This window comes from Zalophus californianus, chromosome 6, assembly GCF_009762305.2.
Source record: "Zalophus californianus isolate mZalCal1 chromosome 6, mZalCal1.pri.v2, whole genome shotgun sequence".
Taxonomy (NCBI): Eukaryota; Metazoa; Chordata; class Mammalia; order Carnivora; family Otariidae; genus Zalophus; species Zalophus californianus.
The window spans coordinates 41,837,578-41,862,643 of NC_045600.1; the positions used below are offsets into that span (position 1 = coordinate 41,837,578).

The window sequence follows — 25,066 nt, forward strand, 5'->3', positions numbered from 1 at the left end:
AAATGAGACCTTACCATTTGAGATAAGTACTGAAATATTTGTAGGTAAGATACAATCTCTGGGATTTGTTTCGGAAAAAATGTGAGAAGGGATGGTGGGGAATGGACAGGGCCAGATTGGCCATGGGTGTTGGACCTAGTTAAGTACACAAAGAGATCATTCTAGTCTTCTACCTATTTTAATATTCTCTACAATAAAAAGACAAAGTTTTTTTTCTTCACTTGCTAGTTTGGGCTACTCTCATAAGATCTAATATATAATATTTAGATGACTTTCACTGTTTAAATGGCTCTACAAAACCCAATGCCAAAATACAAAATTACTATATACTCATATGGCATGTATATTAATAGATATACCAATATTAAATGCCAATAATAATCATTTATTTTTTACTGTGCAGTAAGCTACTAGGAATTGTTAAGGTAAATTATACAAATTATCTCATTTTTTCTTCAGAATATGCCTTTCGGGTAGTAATCACTAAAGGCTCAGAGAGGTTAAGAAACGTGCCCCATAAGGATGGAAATAAACACTTTTAAATAAATGTTATCAGTTCCAAATATGAATAATTATTCCCACAATAACTCAAACACAATGTTCACATTCATATTGATGTAATTCACTTCCAAATTATCATAAGCTATCAAGTAGACTTGGCCAAAGACAAGGTTGAAATCAGTTTACATTTACCTAGTTAATACTTGATGGACTTAACAAATTTTATTTGCATTCACAGTAGAATCAAGTATAATGCTAGCTGACTATGCAGAGTCACTGTTTACAGCCACAGTTGGAGGAAGGGAGATAGCAAAGTTTAAAGGCAGCAGGTTTAGCCCCCTTAAAAATAAGGTCAACAGCCATGTGCAATCATGGGAAATCTGGCCCTACAGATAATAGTGATCAATCCCCTACATGTTATGCCATTGAATCCTGAGTAGTTCACATACACACACACAATTTAGCAATTATATCTTATACTGGCTTTAAAAAGGTTCATGCAATTGTGGACTGAATGCAGCACAGTTCCTTAAAACTCTCATTACTTCCTTAATGGAACTAATGCATTCCTAAAAACATGTCTTTTCACAAATTATTACCACTAGCTTTAACTAAAAAATTGAAGATATTTTTTCTGGAAAGTATCTAAATCCCAGGAAATAAAACTTAAGAATGCCTGTATAAGGGGCAAAAAAAAGTTCGTGCAACCTGCTGGCTTTTAAAAAAGTGTTTCTTTGGCATGAAAGGAAAACATAGGAGACATACAAATCTTTGCAGTTGTAAATTAACAAATGAGTGTACATGCTTCCTGAACACAGATATCACTAAATAAGATTATGTTTACTAAAAAAAGAAAGAAAACAAAACAAAACACCTCAGTCAAGGGGACCAGAAAAGGCTATAAAATGTTTTAAAGAAGTTTCAAATCGATTCACTGTTTAACAAATCCAGTAACAACGGTCTTTATACAATTTCTTTAAAAGCCAGGTCCTTCCCCTAGCATATGGTAAATTCTTTTATTTACAAAAACGTACATACAGATTCTCAGGAAAATTGAGGTATTAGAAAACTGAGATATATTTATACAGCAAAGAGGTAGTAATGAAACTCCGTAACTAAAAATGAGCTTATTTCTTAGCATTATAAAAACCTTACATTATAACCCCTGCATTGTTCACATTTTTTTTAGGATTAGATTTTGGCACTTTGGTGGTCTTTGTTATCCCTAGGTCTTTTCATATGACGATCAGACACTGATTGCTATCAAACATATGCTTTGAGCTCTTCCCCAGTAGTGGGAACAAACCGTACCAAGCCTGGCACTCCCCTTGGCCAGGTGTTTTTCAACCCCACTCCTGTCCTTTTGATGAGTTACACCAACTACATGACCAGCTAGAACCAAGGGTGACACACGACATGGCCAGAGAACACAGCAAAATCTTGTTCTCTCAAAAACAAAAACAATTGCCTTTGCTTCAGTATGAATTATCTTCCAGAATTAAAGTACAAGTATGATATATTTCTATGTTCCAGTTTGAACACTGGTAAAATGAGAAATGACCAATCTCATTCAGAGGTGAAATGACTTCAAATTCATCTACAATGAGAAATTATTAGGTTTAACTATGTAAAATATTTTAACACTAAAAAGACATGACAGTCTCATCAGAAACTAATTATTGGCACTTGAATCTGTGCATCTCTGCAACCGAGAAAATTTCCAAATAAAAACTTTAAGGGCCGCTTTTCTCAAAAGGGCTACATCACAACGGGGACAGGAGAGAGGTGGTGTCAAATACTGTATGGATGCGACAGACAATCAACATAAACAGTGCGGCCGTTCCCTTGCTCAGAGATTTTTAAGCCTGATGCTTCCATTTCATATTTCAGTAACTTGGTAGTCTTAAAAATCCTATTGAAAAAATACTTTCCTTAGTTACTACTGCTTAAATATTATCTAAAGCTATGCTGTCCAATACAGTAGCCACTAACCACCTGTGATTACTTAAATTTCAATTAATTAAAATTAAAAATTCAGTTCTTCAATCATACTAGCTGTTCTTCAAGGGCTCACTAGCTGTATGTGACTAGTGGCTACCATACTGGAGAGCACAAAGAACATTTTTATTATTGTAAAAAGTGCCATTGGACAGCACTGATCTGAAAAAAAGTGCAGTGTGCTATATGCTCATAAGATTTTTCACTCTTTTAAAAGTTGTTTAAAAGTTATCACTCACTATATCGCTGGGCTACAGATTAATACTGATCTCTGTTCATAGGTGTCCAAGGATGCTAACAACTTTCTGATCTTTAGACAATTTTTGAGGTATTCAGGAGTTCCATTTAAGATTCAAGTAAAACATGAACTCAGCCATTTTTACTAACTATAAAAGAACAAAGTGAATACTGCATGGATGATGAAAGTAATTTAGTACTCACATTTAAAACATCTTTCTTCCACTAACATCCATAAATCTTTAAATATAAAAGCATACATAACTACTAAAGCTTCTTACAAGAATGAGGCAAATAGCCCAGATATTGCTCTATTCTACTTTGGTGTCTTAACAAGGGGGGGGAGAAACATTACTTAAGTACAAACAAAAAAGGTAGTAAATTAAAATAAAAACGGTCTTAGGAATAAATTGCTATGGGACAAGGACAAAAAAACCAAGTTTTGGTTTTATACATGCAAAAATGCTCTCATTTGTATTGATATCTGATATCTGAGTTGACTAACTTTGAATACTTTTAGGAAAATCAAATTCATGCTGTTATTTTTAAATTTACTTTGTCAGAACACAAAGTAGATAACAATTATATATCACTTCTTCCAAATAATTCTTGGATGGGAGGCAGGAAGTGGTGAACTGAATGGATTGCTTGGCTTTTTTTCTTAGGTAAAAGCAGAACAACTCAATCATAAAATGCACACAGCTGTATCTAAAAGAAAAATGCAAACACAACTTAACCAACTTTATTTGACTGCATCTTATTTAGACATCTTGCACATTTCAAATCCCATTAAATCTCTCTCTCCAAAAGGATATGGGACAATAGAAGAAAATTATGCAGCAATATCCAGTCATCAAACAGCAGTCCAATATTTTGAGATACACGTGATATTTTATAGATACTCAACTCATATCTGACGTCAATATAATTTATGGTTATGTTTTTACAAACCTGAAAGCCCTGTAACATTATAGCACTCATTTTAGTGATGTCATGGTGCACTGAAAAGTAACTCTGATGCACTACCAATTTGCTTTTATCTATGCTCCTGGAAAGTGATGAACTTCATGATTTTTAGACACCATAATAAATATACACATCCAGTCTTATACATGTCAGCCAATACCGTAACACAGGGCAAGGTAAAATTAAAACATGTGACAAACAAACTCCTTTACATAGATTTGTCAAGCAAGTAGGGAGGGTAATTTGGGGAAGAGGCAGAAAATCTCAAAACCAATTTTTTAATAGTAATTTTTTTTTTTTTATTTTGTTGGCTTCAACTTCAAAAACTACTGTCTGGTTTCTGATCTGTGGACTTCTCTAGAGTAGTTTCATCCTAAAGTAAGGGAAATTACAATCAGCCCACATATCAAAAAAGATAGTATACCCGTTAGCTTCTTCAATACTAACATATATAGCTTCATGGTAGCATGTATAAAAATGTTCAGCAGTACCAACTGCCAAACCAGTGTCAGTGGATAGTACAGTCAGTCTTAAAGAGGCAGCACCCCGTTAAAAGAAAGTTGCACCAATTTTGCTCAGTTTTAGCCAAGTGAACTCACTCTATCAATTTTAAATGGGACTGTTTTAAGATCATATTAAGAAAAATGAAAGCCCACTATCAAAAAGTAAATTAATGTATGATGCTACTTCAACTGGAATGGAGACTTAGTTTTGATGCTGGGTTATCAAGCTAGAAAGTAAAATTTCAGTCTACTTAAGTAAACAATTTTTGCATAACCAATGAAAGACATAAGGGAGACATTTATATTCAACATACATCAATTGAACAATACAGCAACCATCTGACTTTTTAGCCACATGTTAAGGTCATGTTTACAAAAACACCCAGTCAGTTCAGCAAAACCTGGTCAATTCTGGGGCAAAAGGTCAGTAGAAATGGTTTCATTGACAACGTGCCAAAAACATAATGGTTGAAATGAAAATCCAGCATGTATCTACTTTGGAACTGTCCCCATTAGTGAGTCAAGCAACTGTATGTTCATCAACTATCATTACTCTCAGCAAGTCAAATATAAAGTGGTGAGATAAAATTTGATAACTGTTTTAGCTCAGTTCCCTCCATATTAAAAATAACAGAAGCATCACTAGGATTGGCATTCCTCTAAATGCTAGAGCCCAAATGACATTTGAGCATAGACATACTCAAAATCGTCAGCTGGAAAGCTGAGTATTGTGTGATCATCACATTTTTAATGTAATCAGTATTCTGCCGATTAAACTTTCAAGAGCAACATAAAATGGAAAAAAAAAGTTGTCTTTAAAAATAAGGAACTATAAATGATCCCACCAGCAGGAAGATTTTATTTTCACCAAATCTGTGTATCATTATTTTAAAAGTACTTAATACCATGTTCACTTTCAAGACACTACACTGAGCAAGGAGCAGCTTTCCTTTAAAAAAAAAAAAAAAAAAAAGGCAACAAACTTTCCTGAAAGGGGGCTTTTACCAACTGTTAATGGAGGTAGGGTTTTTAAAAATACAGTAATTATAGCCATAAAATAAAATTCAAACCAAATCCTAGAGCAGAAGTAAAGCATATCCAAATTAAAGAAAAAACAACATAGAATCCTACAAAACATTTTTCACAGAGCATCAATTTTTTTTTTTATGGGTACCTAGGTTTTCCAGTTAAATTATCCATCACAGGTTTCCTGACTCAATTGAAAGCAATTAACTTTAAAATTTGTTACACTGCACAGATTGGCCAAAATACAATGTAACTGAACATGGTAATAACTATTAAGAAAACCCATAGAACTCATTCCAAAAATTTTTTACAATTTTCCCTTTTGTTTTTTTGAGGACTAAGCAAAGCTTCCCCAAGAATTTGCTCAAATAAGTGAAAATAAAATAAAATCAGTTTAAAATGGATACAATGCACCTTGAAATTTACTTCCAAGACCAAGAACCAAAAGTGAAGCATTTTAAGAAATAGAAGCAATGTGAAATCCAAATCAAGTGGGAAAAGTTCCAGCTGCTTTGTAAAAGCTGTTCGTCACAGCTTAGCGATAATTTTGATTAAATAAAATCATACCAATTTACATTAATTTTCTATTCTTTTCCAAAAATTCCCTCACTCTCAAAAAAAAAGTGCATCCAAAAACCCAGCAATTCCCGGCTCCATCAACTTTTCTCATCCCTTTTTGAGTCATTTCTCAAAGATTTTCCAAGTAGATTCAACTTCTTACTGTAAGGAAAAAAGGGACTTTACAGTAAACCACTCTGTCACTCACCTGGAAAAAAGTATCCAAATTATAAAAATCTGAAATAATTTATTATCAAATTTAGAATTTAAATAAAAACAAAAGTTTGCTTGCAAAGACCTTAAAGAAAAGGAAAAGATAGCATGCATTCAAAAACTAGAGATGAAGACAAATATATTTATCTACACAGGCACTGGCAGACGCAATTTAATTGTTATCTTTACTCATTGTAAGACACACCCAACCCTACATAACATTTTTTTCATTCACTAATCACTGAGGTACCAATATTCAAGAATGGAAAATTTAATATTGAAAAAATAAAACCTAAAATTGAAGTTTTTCCCCCACCCTCTTCAGAAAACTATGGCAGGTTTCATGTGAAATGTTAGTATAACCTGGAGATTTTTACAATCTACATTGGCTTTTTTAAGGAACAAAAATCATGTTCCACTTACTGGTTCTGTGACAAAATGATCACTGTGTAAATGACATTGTCAGCAGACTTTGCAAATGAACAAACAAATCTTGGCTATCAACTGGCACATCTTGCTGGTACCAAAAGAACTCTTTAAGTTTAAAACAATCTCTTTTAATTCGGAACAAATGCGCCATGCCAAAGTGCAACAAATATTGTGCGACACTCAATGAGACACTGACAGATAAGAGCTGCATGGAAATTACTAAATCCACCTGCAAAGCAATTTTGTACAAATTGCATTGCATGCAAAGGTCGATTCTGCGTGGTTGGAAAGTTGTTCCTTGATGTCAGTTTCTCAACGCAGCCACAATTTAAGTCGCAGTGCATCAACTCCATTTAAATAGTATCTGAACAGCCTCTTATCTCGAACAAAACCAAGATTTTCATAAAGTTTCAAAGCAGACTTATTCGTTATTTCTGTTTCCAAAACAACCTTTGAAAAGAGGAGAAAACTAAGTTACAATTTCATATATTTGAAATTAATTTTGTAATTTCATAATTTGACAAATCCCATATAAGCATTTCAAATATTTAAGAAAAACATACCGTATCTGTTTTAAAATTGATGGTGAAACAATAAATGTTAATGATGTACAGAAAGAACCCAGAAAAATGGTCACGGAAATTGTGATAGTAATTTTCTCTTGGGGCAAGGAGAGGTAGGAATGTGAACATGTCCTGTTCTATTGGTTTTTTTGTGATCTTTGAAAGTTTTAGCAATGAGAATATATGTTTTATACTAAAACAAAGATGAATTACTTCCCTGTGGAGAAAAATAGTGTGACAAAAAGACAAAGAAAAGAAAAAAATCTACAATAAAAACTTTGAAGAAAATTGACCAGTACTTGAAACTATTCAAATTGACCTCTGAACTCCTGTATTTTCATTAATTTGTCATCATTTATCCTGGCAACAATTACCATATTGTCTAGAGTCTACACCAGAATCTGCAAATTATAGCTCTTGGGCCAAATGTGCCTATTGCCTGCTTCTGTAAATAAAGTTTTACTGGAACACAACCATGCCCATTTGTTTACATGCTGTCTAGGACTGCTTTCTCAACACAAGGAGCAGAGTTGAACAGCTGCACCAGAGATCTATAGTCTGCAAAGTCTAAAATATTTACTCATCTGACCCTTTACTGATTTTAGACCAAAAGTACCCAAACATTAGTTAACTGGAGGGTTTGTTAAAATAGATTGCTGAGACCCCTCCTCCAGGGTTTCTGAGTAGATTTGGGATGGAGCCCAAGAATCTGTATTTTTAAAAAATTGCTAGTTGATGCTGATGCTGCTAGTTGGGAGACTACAGTCTGAGAACAAAATGACTACATATTATGGATATCAACACTTAACAGAAGAACACATAAAGTATTGACTTCTGAATCTTTTTTAATATTACTGAACCAATGGCCCTGACAATAAGTGATACTTTTTGATATTGTGTGATTTCCTTTTTTTAATTTGTTTCTACCTTCCTCTACCAAAACATCCTCTATCCCAACCTCCCACCTTTTAGATACACAGCTCTATTTGCCTTTCTATTGATTCTCAACCTACCTCATTGAGAATTACCAACACAGTGAGTCACAGTTACTGCTGGGATGTCATAACCCTCAGGTGTTTGAAGTGGGACAAAAAAAGCAGAGTATAATTAAAGTCCCAAGTAAAGCCTATGAGTCTCTCTGTTCTATCTCAAGCTATCAAAATACCTGACAAGAATTCAAACGGACGTAAATAATAGGAAAAAGAATATATCTCAACTCAACCTATCCAAAACTGAACTCATGATCAACTTCTCCTCCACAATTCCACATCTTAGTAACAAGATCTCCATCCTACCAACCCTTAAACCTGAAACCAAGAGTCATTGTTGAACTTCTTTCTTCTCACGCCCCCCTACAAACAACCAAGCACCGAGTATTTCAATTCTCTCTTAAATTTCTCAAATCGACCCTTTTCTTTCTATCCCTAATGATACTATTCTAGTCCAAGCTGCCATCAACTTTCACTGTAATTACAAGATCCTCCTAACTCAAAGGGTCTCCCATTCTCTTTAAGTAGAATGATGCTCTTGTTAACTCCCTGCTTAAAACCACTTACTGACTCCCTTTTGTCCTCAAGATAAAGTCCACAATCTAAAAATAATGTAAAGAAACCTAAAAGGCCCATCAAAATATGGCCTCTACCTACCTTGCCAACTTCAGTTTAGGCATTCCCCTCCCCCTCCCCCAGCTCTCCAAGATCAACACTGAACTTTCAGTTTCTGGAACCCACCATAATCTTTCCCACCTTAGACCTTTCACATAAGTTGATTTCTCCGTCTGGAAGGATGCTCTTCCTGACCTCCTTGCTTTTGGCCTTAGCTTGTCCCTTCCAGACTGGGTGAAGTGTCCCTTTCTTTTATATTATCCCAAGAGCACTCTGCACTTCTCCTTATTCAACTCCATTCTCATTCAACATTTAATGACTATGTCATCTCTCCTAGCTGATGAGCCCAACAAGGGCAGGGATCATGTGTACCTCCTTCAAAGCCATTTCCTAGGTACCTAACACACTGCCTAACACATAGAAGGCTCTTAAATATTTGTAAATTATATACATCCTAAGCACCTTTCATTATATTACATAATTACATAAACATTAAACAAACAAAAGTATTACCAAACTTTTAAATGACCAAAGTCCTGAAAGAAAAAGCATCATCTTAAAGCAACTGCCTACAAAATTAACTCATTAAAGCAAATCACATGCTAAATTTGAACTTTTTAAAGATCTAAACACAAGTAATGAATAATTCAGGAGCAAGAGAAAATATTACTAAGAAGGGACAGTTAAATAAATGTTGTACACAAGTAATGAGTAATTCAGGAGCAAGAGAAAATATTACTAAGAAGGGACATTTAAATAAATGTACAACAAATAAACTGGTTTAAGAATAAAAGTCAACAATTTTTCTCTGCTCTTAAAAAAATGGAACTTTTTAGTAATGTATGTCATCTTCCAGTATGGGACACTACAGTCTGATCAATACAGGTTTTCAATTTTGAACAATTCTCTTGCATAACTCCTAGAATTCTGTTTTAGGCCACCACCTAATTAGAGCTAAAATGTGTCAAAACAATTAACACATGAAGTAATAAAGGTACAACAACTCAAAACTTGGAACTTGATTTCACAGAAAAAGGAGGTTTTTTTAAAACTAATATTTATTGAAGGCTTAATAAAATTGTAAAGCATTTTACATGCATTATGTCATTTTACATGCATTTGTCATTATGTTATTTTCACAATAACCCTATGAAATAGATATGATTTTCTCCAATTTACAAAAGAATGAAACTCAAGGCCACCAGTACTGCTAAAACAGACCAGACTCCAAATCTGAACTACAGCTTAATAGTATCCACTCTTCTGTGCCTCCCCTGATTGTTTCCCAGATTAAAATAAAGCAGCAAATGGGAGATCTAACCTACTTAAGACACAATGAAGGGATTCTAAGTCTGTTTGTTAATATTTGGCAATTGGAAATATTCAAGACACATCTGAAGCTAATTATGGCTACAAAAATACACACATAAAGTGTGGTAAAGAGTTGTATTCACGTTTGTTGGCATCCTAACAGATTAGTGAAATACAGCCCAATTATACAGAAATGGAATTACACAAAGGGCTAACCTTAGTTAAAATGAAAATATTCTCTCAGTACACTCACATTCTCTAAACAAAGAGATCATTTGACAAAATAGAAAATGTCAGAAAAAAAGTAACTACTTTTTAATACTTAATCATTCAAATTCTTATAATTAAAAGAGAATCTGGGTTTATAGTGAAAACTCAATATAAAACTATTCTTTTAGTCCACATCATGGGAGTTATTACATAGGAAGCCAAAGCATTATGAGGCTACTTTGGTCCCAAAGAAATTTGGCAAAGTAGAATTCTACTTAACAGAAAAAGGATTACTGTGAAGTTCCACAGACTCTCTTAGCAACAAACCATTGTCAGGATAAGCCAAACAATTACAGTTTAGAAAGATTTTTTTAATATTATAGGCTGGAACTGTTGGAGGGAGGGCAACTGTTCACTGCTAGAACGTTCCTAAGCACTAGCCTATCAACTGGCACCTCACAGACCTTCCATAAATACTACTGAACACTACTACTGCTCTTCATAACATGCCTTTAAGATCAGAATTACAATCACACTGCATAGACAAAGAGACAGACTATAAAAAGTTAAATGACTTGCCTACAATCACACAATTCTAAGTGAAAGAAGATGGATCTAGAACCCAGGTTTCTCATAACCAGTTCTTTAATTAGGACAAACTACTCAACCAAAAGTCCTTACAGCTTAAATATCTCCATTTTACTCTTCTCTACCCAGCAGCCTCTGTCTCATAGCCAAAATATGTTTCCAGTGAAACTAAAAATGTTCAACATATAACTGTTAAACATATAAGGCTTTGTACATTATCATAAAATTCATCTTTGTACATATCAAAAAATCATAAAAATACATGAGATGCATTTGTATATATCAAGATATTATATGCATTCTGTTAATATGTAACAAATTTATCATTGGTTATAATAAATTAGGCCACTGTTGGTAGGAATGTAAATTGGTACAGCCATCATGGAAGTAGTTACAGAGGTTCCTCAAAAACTTAAAAATAGGACTAATATATGATCCAGCAATCCCATATTCTAGAAAACTTATTCATGCTATTTGTATGTATTTTTCTTACTAATCCCCTAATGTAATACACAAATCCAAGATGCTTGTCCTAGTAGCCACTACATGTTTGGCAGCCAGAACATGTGGGGGTGTAACCAAATTCAAGCCAGGTCAGCAATATGGGTAATGTATTTCTCATTCATGAAACAACAAATCCACTTTTCTTTTTTTCATGCTATAACTTTTATAGAGAGCTCCAAATATACAGAAAATTTAAAAAGATCTTTTAGTTATGCTGTTTTAACATGTCTAATTCTGACATAAAACGTTAGGAAAGTCATAGTAAGGCAAAATGAAAATAACTATTAGATCAGAGGAGTATTTCATTATTATTTGAACAAAAACATCACCTACAGTTCAACTCTGTGATTACTAATTTTGGTTTAATATGATGTAAATTTATCTTAAAAATGACAATAGCAACCAAGAGCAGTAAAAACATGACAAATTCTACCAACAGAATAGGAAGTAAAAATTGACAAGATGTGCACGGTAAGGCTTCATAGAGATTTCCAAATGTAACTCTGTATAGATGCATAGAATTAAAAATCTCCTTAAGAATAAAAAAAAATTAGCAGTACAACCTAAGTGGTGGAAAATGTAATTTAAATCCCTTTTCAAATGTCTTTCCGATAATCTGCCAAAATTCCTTAACACTTTAAGAGAAAAGAAGGTTGGCCTAATTTAAGTAAAATCACATGTTGGCTGCTTTATAATTGGTTACTATATTCTTAGAAATTAAAATTTCAGTTTTCCTCAGAACACAATTATTACATACAAGACTGTTTTTACGTATGATTTTGTTTTTACCAAAAGGTCTTTTAACAACTGATGAGTAGATACTTTTTTCTTTAAATCTTACTATGTACAAAACAAGTAAAATGACTGCCATTCCTAGCAAGCTTACAGAAAGCTCAGAGGGAAAGACAAGTTAACAATTAATTGTACAAGCTGAAATTCACAAGTCCATTAAAAAAAAAAAGAGGTACAGATAAAATGCTGGAAGCACTGAACTAATCGTCAACAAATATTTAAGAACCATTGTACTCTATCACAAATGCCACACTAAGTACTAAGAACACAGCAGTAAACAAGAAAAGGAATCTCTCCTCCCTTAGCAGCTAAGGCACAGACTCTGAATAGCGGAGTAAATTTTACAAAAAGAGAAGCCAAGAAAACCACAGAAGCCACACAAATGATTCTGTCCAGAAGGATTAAGGAAAACTTTTAAAAAGTTATTGATATTTGTTTTGGCTCTTAAAGACTGAGAAGTAGTTTAATAAGTAGAGGAGAACCAAGAAGCTACTAGGTCTAGCAAATACATCAGTGAGAAAGTAGTTACACTGGAGTCGAGGGGTAAGAAACCAAACCAAATGGGATGAAATGGTAATAAAAGGAAGCGGAACCAACAAAGACAAATTAACTATCAAAAATTAGAAGGGAAAAGGGGATAGAATCATGGCCTATACAGTTTAAAACACAAGGAAAGGGAGAGGAAAAGCCTTATAAAGAGTAAACAAAGGTTCTATCCCTTCATAGAGCAAAACCTTTATCTGAACAATGTGGGACACAATTTTTTTTAAACAGAAGAGTTCTCTAATCCAGAGGCAGAACTATTCAAACTGTAAAAAAAATCATACAAAAGAAGTTTTTGGAACTATCCTCATTTCAGACTAAGAATAGGTAAAACTCTTCGCTTCAAAAGAAAGAAAAGTAAATCAGAATTAGATTTTTAGGCCCACAATGAAAAGAGTATTTCTACCATAAAATGTGTCACTAATTTAGGATATAACTATGAGACTAAAACAATATAACCCAAATCTCCATATCAATCCCCAGAACTTTTAAAGGAAAACCAATACTATATAAACATATTTGTTTAGTTAAGGTAAAGCACACTACCATGTCTCACAGGTAGTGACTAGGATAACTCACAAAAGGTATAACACCATTAAGGAACATAATACTCCCTGTTCGTAACATCCCTGCTCACTGGAAACCACTCTACTCAGTAGCAGTGGATCAAAACATGGTCTTATTAACCCAAAGATTTCTCCAAACTGTTCAGCAACTTTTATGAAGCTTGACTTCTCCTCCTGATGAACTAAACCAGTGTGGCTACAAACATAGAGACTTACACCCATCAACATATGCAGTCTAATCCACTTAGGCAAATTTTAGTTACCAGCCATTTAAATGATCAGGGTCACTGCATCTTTTACTTTGTGGTATTATATTAAAAGCTGTGAACAATATAAGATCCTTCACTACATGTGAATTACCTTATTTGAAGTAACACTGAATATTCTGAAATGCCAGGATGATTTCCTCTGTGCTGCCCAACATACCTGCAGGCCTTCTCAAACAAACACTATTTAGTGTAATCTGTCAGAATACAAACTAATGTGAACAAGAAGGGTGAGAATACTCTATGGTAAATCTCTGTATTCTGACATGAAAACATGTTCATGAGATATTGTTAAACAAAAAAAAGTAATTATTGCAGAATAATAACTATGGCTTCATTTGTGTAAAGAAAAAGTATTACACAGCTTAGATGTGTGCTTAGAAATGGGAGGATACATATTTGAAGATGAACAGTAGCTATAAGCAGAAAGAAGAATGAAGAGCTGCAGAGTGTGAGCATGGTGAATGAAGGGACTCTGTACCCTCGAATCACACATACACATCATGTTTAACGACTGTGTATACATTTTGTACAGAAAAAAAACTCGTCTTAAAAAAAAAGTAATCAAAACAGGTTAGAGTCTTTTGAGGAAAAAATTATCTAATTTTAAGTATTTTGAGAACTCTCTAAGGCATAGTTGCCCTCCAGTAATAAAGATAATTGTCACTTGTACGGTTCATAAAATTATTAACACAATACAACTTTGTTCCATCTCAGTCACCATTGCTATATTAAAAACATCTATACTTCTCTAGTTTATATTTCCTTCCACATCATATGACAGTAAATTTTAACATTCCCAACCATCACCATTAGTTACGGAGCACTCACTATGTGCACAGGACAGTGCTGTAGGATACAAAGAAATTATAGCTGTGGTTAGGCTGTACAAACAGGCTAAAGAGAAAAGACACTCCCAGATTAATATGCAGACAGGTCTACATTTAAAAAGTGGTTGTCATTTTTTCTCCTCAGCCTTCTCATTATTTAATGCTGAGAGATTTTTTTTCAAACACGAAATGTCTTTCATATGAGCTGACAATTGGCCCACAGTTAAAAAAAAAAAATGTTATTTAGAGAGGAAACTAAGGCCAATACGTAAGGAAATTGCAGTAAGATTATAATAAGAGCTACCTTAAGTGACTTTAACTGAACAAATCTTCTGAATACCATTTACTGAAAATGTCTAAGATTTCACCTTTACATTTTGACAAAGAACAAATTTTAGCTCCCATTATCATCTTAAAATTTGTTCTAGGTCAAAATTCATGTGTTTTTAAAAGGAATATAATTTTCACCACAAGCGACAATTATATAATAGTTTGCAATGAAATTTGCAGTATAACTTATGGAATACTTATTTAAAAAAAAAAAAAAACTGGTAGAATACAGACCACAGTAAAGGGCTTTTTTTTTTTTATTAAGACTTTTTTTTTTTATTCATGAAAGACGTGAGAGATAGAGAGAGAGAGAAAGAGAGAGGCAGAGGGAGAAGCAGGCTCCCAAGGAGCAGGGAGCCCGATGCGGGACTCGATCCCAGGACCCTGGGATCATGACCTGAGCCGAAGGCAGATGCTTAACCATCTGAGCCACCCAGGCGCCCCTACAGTAAAGGGTTTTAAACATTTAGAAAGACTTACCTCATCACAGTCTCCTTCAACCATGGCATATATAGCTTTCTTAACCAAGTTAGTACCTAGAATAGAGATATGAGTATTAATGAAGTAAAACTGAGTTTCTTAAAGATACCTAAATTATCATATTCATACTAAGCACAGAAATATCAAATGCTGGGTTTACCTTGAATGCAGATACACAGACTACCTTAAGTGAGAAAAAATTTAAACTGAGAGGCCAACAGAACCTACACATAGCAGTATAATAAAAGACCTATCTCCCTCCATATGTATCCCTTTTTCTTAGGCGTAATTACTCGCTCCAAGAAGTTTGTGCTGTTCTGTTTGAAGGTAAGAGAAAAGGGGAAAAAGAAAAAGGCAAGATATGGTACGGTCAGAGCAATCCAGGAAACCCTTGAACTAGCTGAAGTTACTACAAGACTCTTGAGCGAATCTTGCCAAAGATTATACCTGAAACTGCTGTGACGCAGCGTGGGCCCAAGATACTGGGTTGGTTCCTACAAACCTTATAGTGAGCCTGAGCATACTGAAGTCCAGCATTCCCAAATGATGCCAGTGGTGTCTCTGTAAATGTCTAGCAAAATGTATCCTAGTTTAGGGTCAGATACATTTGGTACATAAAAGGGAAAACAACTGCCAACTCTGATTTTAAGAAATCCAAATTCTGTAAGGAATCTCTTAATTTTCCAACCATGCACATGAGGAAGATCACATTACACGGGCCAAACAAAACGTCTGAGGGCTAAGATGCAGCCCTCAAGCTACCAGGTTCTGCCCTGTGAATTAGTCAGACAATTGCTTATCATTTGCCATGAGCCCTTAATCAGCTCTTTTTAATGTGTCAAAAACTAAAACTTGGCTTACATAACAAGTCCAATCCATTAAAAACCTTAGTAGTAAACTCTTAACTCTAATAAGAAAGGTTGGTTAAACCAAATGTATTAAGTCAACCTATTCATAATGATTTCTCATGACATCTCAGATTGTGTGAAACAGTCTTAAATTGGACAAAAACACTCATATTAAAAAAAAAAAAACTACAGGGCGCCTGGGTGGCTCAGTTGGTTAAGCGACTGCCTTCAGCTCGGGTCATGATCCTGGAGTCCTGGGATTGAGTCCCACATTGGGCTCCCTGCTCAGTGGGGAGTCTGCTTCTCCCTCTGACCCTCCCCCCTCTCATGTGCTCTCTCTCATTCTCTCTTTCAAATAAAATAAATAAAGCTTTAAAAATAAAAAAAAAACTACAAGTGACAAAAAAACTGCTAGTAATTAAATACTGGTACAGGCATTAAATCTTTCACGAATACTTACTGAGCTTCACTAGATCCCAGAATTGGACAAGCTCAGACAAGCGCTTGATCCCCCATCCGGAACAAAAAGCCAGTAGGTCCTAGACACTAGGACAGTGGCTCTTAACCAGGCTTACATCAGTCACCTGGGGAAGCTTCAGTCCTACTTCTAACAGGACAAACAAGATTCTCAGAAGGAGGGACCTAAGCATTTGTTTTTAAACCACCCAGTGATTCTGACGACCATTATAATAAATCACAATTATAAGATTAACTGAAAATGCCAGGAAAAGTAGACCCAAGAAAGAGATGAAATTGGGAATACTAAGAAACAATTCTCTTTTCTCCTGGTTCTCCCTGATTTGTGAATATGTTTGAGGACTAGTACTAAACAATGGTAACAATTTCTCCATAATTTTGCCTTGAGGTCCACTTAACCCAGGTATAGACAGCTCCTGGAGGGCTGTGATCAAGTGCCCCAATAACGCTACTGAAAACAGCAGTACGTAGTATAACACGAATCATTTTGAATGTGATTAAAAAAAATGGAGGTAAAAACTGATCACCTGCTACTTGTTAGAAAGATAATTTCTCAAAGCATTAATAAACAAGTCATTTTAAGAACATTTTTTTAAATATTTTGAAATAAAAACCTTAATTTTCTTCCCTTTGCTTCTTTCTCATTTCTACATATTTACATTTAAACCTTTTTCTTCAAAAAACAAAAATGAAAACAACTTATGCATTCTTTAATAACATAATATTTTCCTTACCAATGCCATTTCTCCTGTATTTGGAATCCACGGCTAACATGGCTATATAACCTCTGCGGAACATCTTTTTGTGCATATCCAACTTGCAAACGATGGCACCTACACACTCCTCCCCTACCATGGCCTTAAAAATAAACAAACAGTTATGAAGAATACATTGCCATCAGGTACTGCACAATTACCCAGGGAAACAGCAACCAACCATTGGTCATATTTTTGAGGAAGAGATAAGAATTCTACTAAGAGAGCAATCACAGAAGTTTCAGAAATCTAAATCCTAGAACTCCTTCAAATATTCCAGCTTTAAAATCGTTCATCAGGGGCGCCTGGGTGGATCAGTCGGTTAAGCGACTGCCTTCGGCTCAGGTCATGATCCCAGGGTCCTGGGATCGAGCCCCGCATCAGGCTCCCTGCTCCGCGGGAAGCCTGCCTCTCCCTCTCCCACTCCTCCTGCTTGTGTTCCCTCTCTCGCTGTCTCTTTCTCTGTCAAATAAATAAATAAAATCTTAAAAAAATAAAATAAAATAAAATAAAATAAAATCATTCAACATTGTTTAGGGCATGAATTGCTTATGCTTATTATCAAAGCCTAGCGGCGGTGGGGGGAAGCAAGGTTCGCAAACATTCAAATACTTTATAAGAGGTGCTTATAATTATTTGCAATAAAGACCTACATAAGATTTGGAAAGGGGGAAATATATGAAAGTAATTTGTTTAAGAAAATGTCTATTCATTAGGATATAAAATATTGTGAAACTTGCTTATCAAAGTACTGTAAATTTAAACGTAATTCTAATAAAGTTTTAGTGAAAGACAAATATAAGACATGATATTTATACATGAACAGTAGAGTTAAATTTTGATCAGGAAAAAAAATGTAAATGATTTTCAGAAAAAATATTGTTTTTAAGGTATTCCTTGGATCCTACCCAAGGGGTTTTTTTAGTGAATGACTACAAAGACTAGATATACAATGGTGTCACTTTTTAGGACACTCCTGACATGATCATTATCATAAAGCTCAGAGAATATCTAGAACTTAAAATCAGAGCTTCATATTATACCAAAAGCTTTAATATAACTTTATAGAATTATTTTAATAAAAATGTATGTCTTCCCAGAGCATTAAAGGTTACATGTTGAATAAATGCTAATCATCCCCCATTTTCATTAAGATTTCCAGTGTTACCATTAAAAATGTTTTTCAAAAGTTCTGTCACTCATGAAAAGTTCTAATAATACTGTATTCTGGTAAATAACAATAGGGCAATACTCCAATAATTTAACAACATGTCAACTCACTAGAAATATGTGTTTGCTATAAAGAGCACTCATTTAAAAAACAGGAAAACTTCAAATTATCTCCTAATAAAATTAAATTTTCAGAAGAAACTTTCAACAACAAAAACCAGGAATTGGGTTAAAAAATTAAAAAGCCCTCATTTTGTAAAATGATTAAAAAGTCCTTTTTTAATTGTGGAGAAATCTTGCAGGCAAGGTAATTCTAATCCATTTCACACAAACCTGAACTAGGTCAGAAAAATCCTTTTGATGGGATATTAAATTCAACAATTCACACTAATGCATTTCTGTTTTATCACACAATCCAAAACTATTTTGAACCAATACACCTCTAAAATTGCTATTTCCATTTTCATTCACAATAAATCTGGTTCTATCAAAATTCTTTTGAAAACTAAAATTTCTTTCTGAAATAAGACCTGAAAAATACATAAAAGTTCGCTGGCTGAAAAGCATTTTTCTGATTTGAAAGTAACTCACCTCAAGTATATGTATGTGGTCATGTGTGTGTACATGTTTGAACTAATGGTACATTAAAAAACTTTTTGACCTCATCTCATAAGTTAGGGAAAAGCAGAAACCTATATAAATCTGATACAAAACTGTAGGACAGCTACACTTCACAGTTAATAAACCATCCAAAAGAAGTTTCTTCAAAATCAGAACCACTAGACACAATACAATTGGACAAGACTTCCAAATTGGACAGGAATTTCAAACAAATCTTCGTCCTTTGACCAAGGAAGTAGTAGGCAAATGAAGTATTATATCAGTTCACACTTGGACTAGATTGACTTCTTCCTAATTAAGAATCTGTAGGAGCAAAAATCAAGTGGTATGAATCAGTAAAAAAATAAAAGCCCAATATACAATATACTGTTACTAATAAGATGTCGGTAGTGAGGAAGGCCTATGCTGTTACTTTTTTTTTCTGATAAATTGCTGATGGATATACACTTATAAGAATCACTAAACTACTTGTCAATTTTTCCAAATAAAAGCTTTGCACATATATTTGGAACTCATACTACCAAATGTATTTTTTTTTCAAGGATGGGAACTGAAAAATTCCTGGCAAGATTAAGACTTAACTCTACAAGGCCAAATGCCTGTCAATCTATAAAAGCTGGAAAATTTAAGTTGTGTGAAATAGAAATTCCCAAATTCCAGAATGCTATACATTGGAAAACAGAGGAAGCCAGAAAGTTAAATTTAGAATAAACAGACTATAATACATCACTGGTAATAAGTTTAAGAAGTTCAAAAAGGCACCAACAGCTGAAAATACCATGAACTCAAAAGAGGTAGTGCTAAATTAGTTAAGAGTAGAGTAATTCACAGTGTCTCCCATTTGTCTGGTACTCTACTTTCACATCTGTTATAATTATTAGAAAGAATCATAAGAAACTGTCATTTTTGTTAGTCAGATATGGTCAAGTATTGGCAATTTTCTAAGGTTCAACCTCATACATTCCATTTAATCCATTACAGGTTATATGGAAACCAGAAACATTTTGGAGGTTTTCAATCTCTTCAGATTATTCATGTTTGCAAGGACAATTGTCTCTTGGTGAAGCATAACTTCGTAACACAATGATCTTCACTGTCAAGAGTATATAATTTTTCAAGTTCTTATTTCCATAATAAGAGGTCAGGTAAAGTTCTAGTTTTACCTCTCTGCCACTAAATACCTGAAGCTTTTATATATATATATATAAGATTTTATTTTTATGTAATCTCTACACCCAACTTGGGGCTCGAACTCACAACCTAGATCAAGAGTTGCATGTTACACTGACTGAGCCAGCCAGGCACTCCTAAGTATCTGAAGATTTAAACATTTTAAGTCACTTTGGTCCTTAATTTTTTTTGCATTAAAAAAAAAAGTAGTTCTAAAATCCTTTACAGTTCTAAAATGATAGGACTTAAAATCCTTACATACACAGTTCTAAGATCCTTTACAGTTCTAAAATGATAGGACTTAAAATAAACATACACACTTATGTGTGTTTTAAATTAGTTCTTACAGGAAATTCAAATTTTTTAAATGCCAACATAAAGGCCCCAATTCTAAATGGTCTCTGATTAACTACTGTTTTATGTTCAATACCTCCAGATATATATTTGCACTAGTAAATCTTAGATGTCAACCACCTGTACATCTCTCAATTTCCAGATATTCAGAATTTAATGTTAAACAAACCAGCTATTAAAGAGCTAAAGTACAAATCAGCTGGTGAACTGGAAGGAGTCTATGAAATATCAAAACTAAAATTTACTAAGTTTATCAGAGTCTAAAGTGGCAGACAAGTTGAGAGAGGCCAAGGTAATATCAGAACCCGAAGTTGACTAAATATTACATATACAACTATTTTCTGTAATTAACAGAAATACATATACTATTTCAATTTAAGGTTTGACTCAAGTGTATGCTTTTGTGGGTAAACTTACAATTAAATCAATCATAAATTTTTAGCAATTACACTGGCATTTAATATGACATGTATAATAGTGCTATAAAATCACTTTCCCATATTCATTGGCATAGGCATGTCTAAGAACTATTTTGATACAATGGTTAGAATCCTGGAAGTGCAGTTTTGTAAAATATAAGATAGTTCCCACAATTTAAACAGATATACTAAATTGAAGTTTAGCAAACTGAACATAGAAAACAACAGAACTACCATTACCTATATTGAAGTAATATTTTCAGATTATCAACATATAGAATCAAAAAGATGGATTTCAAAGCACTGTCCAAACGTCTTGCTAAGTGCAACTAAGTCAATGCTAAAACAATATAGTCGTGCTCTCCCTTTACATATCATAAAATACTTCTTAAAAGCATGTTGCCTTTCCTTAGTGAAATTCAATGGAAACAAAATGCTTGTGAGGACACAGATATAAAGCATATACCTTCAGTTAATATTTAAGTGAAAGGTTTCATACAGATTAAAGTTGGTCAGTATTATTGGGAAGAAACTACTGGTACTGCCAATACTACATAAATCAAAAAACAAAAAACAAAACTATTTAGCTTGTTTCATAGCCAAATCTTTTTTGCTTACATATAAGTAAAAAAATTTTGTCAACTATAACCTTACACAAGCCAGTGTTACTACTAGTATTTAGGTATATCTATGACCAGTTTCCTAAAGAAAAAAATTAGATTAGTAACAATTTCACACTTAGTTTCCTACATTCCACAAAAAGGTATTTTGTTCAAGTTTCAGGAGTCCTTCAGTCACCAGAAGTGTTAGTAGTGCCTTCTACAATCTAGTACCAGAAAACACGCTGGCTACAACTGTTAATTGTCCTGTTGAAGTAAAAGGAAACAATCTCCATAATTACTTGAAAATAAGAAAATGCTTGTAAGATTTAATTCTCCAATGTGGCTACAGCAAGTTTACTGACAATCATGTTCACCAAAACATGTTTATGCATACACTCTTCCCTGATTACGGCTGTAATGAAGAGATTAATAAAGCCTGTATCCGAACAGAACCATGTTCAAATTAAATGATTGCAAAGTGCTTTGAGGATGAGGGAGGGTAATTAAAGACGGTTAAACATGATTATAAGCTAATAGAAACAGGATCCAAGACCCCCAAAATGCATCATACAGGCTTGTTGCATTTACATACCAAGTTAAGCCAGATCAAGGCGTCTTACTTCCAAAAGTTTCATTAAATAACTAGTAGTGCGTACACGCACTTTCCATCAGGTAACATACTATGAAACGCAGGCGTATACATCCACTGCCACTCTCAGCCCTCACACTCCCTGCCCTGCACGGCCTGGATCTCTCTGCGGGGTTCACCCTCTTTGCATTCCATCCACTTACCAAGAAGCACAGCTGTGGCCAGTTGTGGATAAAATATCTATAGGTATAAATGGAGTAGGGTTCAGACAGATCTTTGGTGATCAGTCTCATGATATCGGGCATTTGTAGCTCGGATTCATATCGGACATAACGTATCGTCCGATCCTCCCCAGGCTCAACCTCCCTGCCTGAGGGGCTTCTTAAACTGCAGCCGGCGGTCAGGGATGAAGACAGCAGCCGCACCTGCTCGTCTTCCTCCTCCTCCTCCTCCTGCTCGGTGCCCTCCGCCAGTCCATTGCGGGTCGCCGCAGGATCGCTCGCCGCCACTGCCTCTGCCCGGCTGGGGAGCGCAGTTCTTCCATTATTGGGGAGGCAGTGAGGGGGACTCTCGCCCGAGTGTACCCCAGCTCCTTTTGTTGCAGTCGCTCTGGGCCCCCCGTCGGGGGTGGCCGTGGTCGTGGCCGCCTCGGCCACGCTCAGAACCTTGCTCTTGAGGGAGGCGGCCGCCCGGAGGTGCCGCAGTTCGGGGCTGATCAATCCGTTGAGCTGCTGCTGCTCCTGCGGCGGCTGAGGGCAGCGGAGGCACGGATGCCCCTTGGCCGCCGCCGTCGCCTCGCCGCCCGCCGGGCTCCTGCCGCCGCCGCCTTCGTGCTCCTCGTCGTCCTCCTCGTCCTCGCTGCAGCAAGCGAGGACGGCCCCCGCCGGGAAGGGACAGCGGGGCTCCGCCGCCGCCGAGGCCGGAGGTGCTGGTGGTGGGAGAAGGCTGCTAGGCCCAGGCGGTACCTCCGCCATCCTAGAGGCGACACAGACCGAGAGGGGAGGCCATGAGACCCGGCGGACGAGCGCGCAGCAGAGGGGGCGGCGGGCGGGCGGGGGGGACGGTTCAGGTGGGGGGGAAACAAAGGCAGAAACCGTCCCTCACGGAGCAGCCCCCCCAGTTCCGCGCCCCCCCCGCTCTTCAGCGCCGCCCAGCTGTTCAGCCGGCCACCGTCCCCGTCCGCCCGCAACCATCCGCTGGCCCTGTCACCCGCAGCCCCTCCCTGTCCCCTCCGCGCGGCTCACCCCGCACAGGTCCCCGCCGCCACTGCCGCCACTCCTCTTCCTCCTCAGCCGCTGCCGTCGCCTCCTTCGCCGCCGCGGCCGCCTCCACCACCGCCAAGGTCCACACTCAGCCGCCGTCGCCGTAAAGCGCCTCGGCTGTTACCCCGGGTAAAGTTTCCTAGGCCTGGCTTTACGACACTTCCCTGCCTGCCGGCTGCCGGGGCCAAGGGAAAGGGGCGTGGAGGGAGGTGACCTGTGGAGGGGCGGGGACGAAGGTGTCTCCTGTGGGCACTGGCGGAGGCCGCGTGCTGATGGGTGGGGCTGTGGGGCTGTGGGGCGGGGAAGTTGCTGAGGGCTTTGGAGTCTCCGGCTTTGGAACTCCTCAGCCCGCGGAGCTTACAACGCTGGGCCGGGGAGAGCTGGGCGGGACCGGCGCTCCCTGTTCCAAGCCCGCCGCCCCCACGGAGCGGCCGCGAAGCCCGCCGGCTGGTGGTCTGCCGACCCGGCCGCACACGAGTCTTCTAAAAATGCTCTTCCTCAGCTGTACTACGTTTACCCTGACCCGAGGAGGGGCGGGCGAGGGAGGCAGAGGGGAGAGGGCGGTTAACCGAAGCCCTTAAAGAAGTGGAGCAAAACGGGAGAAAAATCGAAAGAGAAAGGGCGTTAAAAGCTGTTGAGAGCTGGTTGTTTGCAGTGTGAGTTAAGTTTGATCAGTCTGCCCCTCTGAGACAAGAGAAGGCGGACAGGTAGTCCTCTCCCTCTCTCCTTAGCCCCCTTCACCCCACCCAGGAAATTGGAAGTAAATGTGATTAAAAGGTGCGGGACAGATACAAGCACATCTGGGCAAGAGTTAGAGATGGTGGAATAGAGTGATAACGGCTAGAAAAGCCCATTCCTAAACTTGTGACACAAACTGTCACCGGGAAAGCGAAGTCCTGAACCGCCTCCTCACTCACTCCACCAAGTGGTCTGCTCAAGCGGATGCAAAAGGAACGGCCGCACGCACTTGAGCACGTGGCTTCTCTCTTTCCTCTCGTCCGCAAATGATGATTTCCAGCAGATCTCTTCGTGTAACTCTCCATCCCACGGAGCAAATTAAGTTTTTCGAAAACTGATTTGTAGAGCTAGTCATGTCAGCAGCAGATGGATGTTTTCAGAGACATAATTCTATGACTGATTATGTTTGCAACATTCTGCCTTGATAAACTCTAGAAAGTGTAGCATAGCTATTAGATATAATTGTTAGGATCCTTGTCACCAAAGATAGTAAAGACAAACCTTCCATCTAGAAGTTCAATCTATAGTGATAAAAATAGTAATAATAAAATGTGTTACTATGTGCCAGGGACGGTTCTAAGTATCTTACATGTATTAACTCATTTATAGGTTTTATAAAAACTATAGATTTTTATAGAAATATTGACATTTGTGTACAAATAGAGATGTAGACGCTTATTTATTTCAGCCTTGTCTATGATTGGAAACAAGTCCAAACCACCTAAGTGGAATGACTAAGGAATGATTAAAATAAGCTTATGATGCCTTAATACTATAGTTAATTTTGTTATTGTTGAAATATTGAAATAGATTGAATATAATAGAATATATTGGTACACTTCCGGTTACTATGATTGCATTGCAAATTACCCCCACAACACAGTGGTATAAAACAACCATTTATTATGCCAAAGGATTCTGTGGGTCAGGAATTCAGACCGCACAGCAGGAATGACTTTTCTCTGCTCCCTTTATGCATATGGCCTTAACTGGAAGGCTGAGAATTAGAATCATCTGAAAACTTCTCACTTTCATGTTGGTGG

General features: G+C 36.6%; 1 protein-coding gene across 1 annotated transcript; it reads right to left on the reverse strand.

Annotated features, from left to right (window-relative positions):
* Nucleotides 1–3,445: 3,445 nt before the first annotated feature.
* On the reverse strand, nucleotides 3,446–23,400 carry NAA30 (N-alpha-acetyltransferase 30, NatC catalytic subunit). Its single transcript, XM_027571295.2, has 5 exons — nucleotides 23,268–23,400; nucleotides 22,227–22,998; nucleotides 17,078–17,201; nucleotides 15,019–15,074; nucleotides 3,446–6,881 (listed from the first exon to the last, which is right to left on the reverse strand). The coding sequence occupies exons 2-5, from the start codon at nucleotides 22,995–22,997 to the stop codon at nucleotides 6,744–6,746; spliced, it is 1,089 nt and encodes a 362-aa protein (XP_027427096.1). The 5' UTR covers nucleotide 22,998; nucleotides 23,268–23,400; the 3' UTR covers nucleotides 3,446–6,743.
* Between the last annotated feature and the right edge of the window lie 1,666 nt (nucleotides 23,401–25,066).

What these genes read in the sequence shown, in the direction of transcription:
- NAA30 (XM_027571295.2), bottom strand. Translation starts at nt 22,997, where the DNA reads ATGGCGGAGGTACCGCCTGGGCCTAGCAGCCTTCTCCCACCACCAGCA. An exon ending in GGCCACAGCTGTGCTTCTTG is followed by an intron (nt 17,202 to 22,226) that starts GTAAGTGGATGG and finishes TTTATTTTTAAG; the next exon opens with GCCATGGTAGGGGAGGAGTG. An exon ending in TTGAAGGAGACTGTGATGAG is followed by an intron (nt 6,882 to 15,018) that starts GTAAGTCTTTCT and finishes CTCTTTTCAAAG; the next exon opens with GTTGTTTTGGAAACAGAAAT.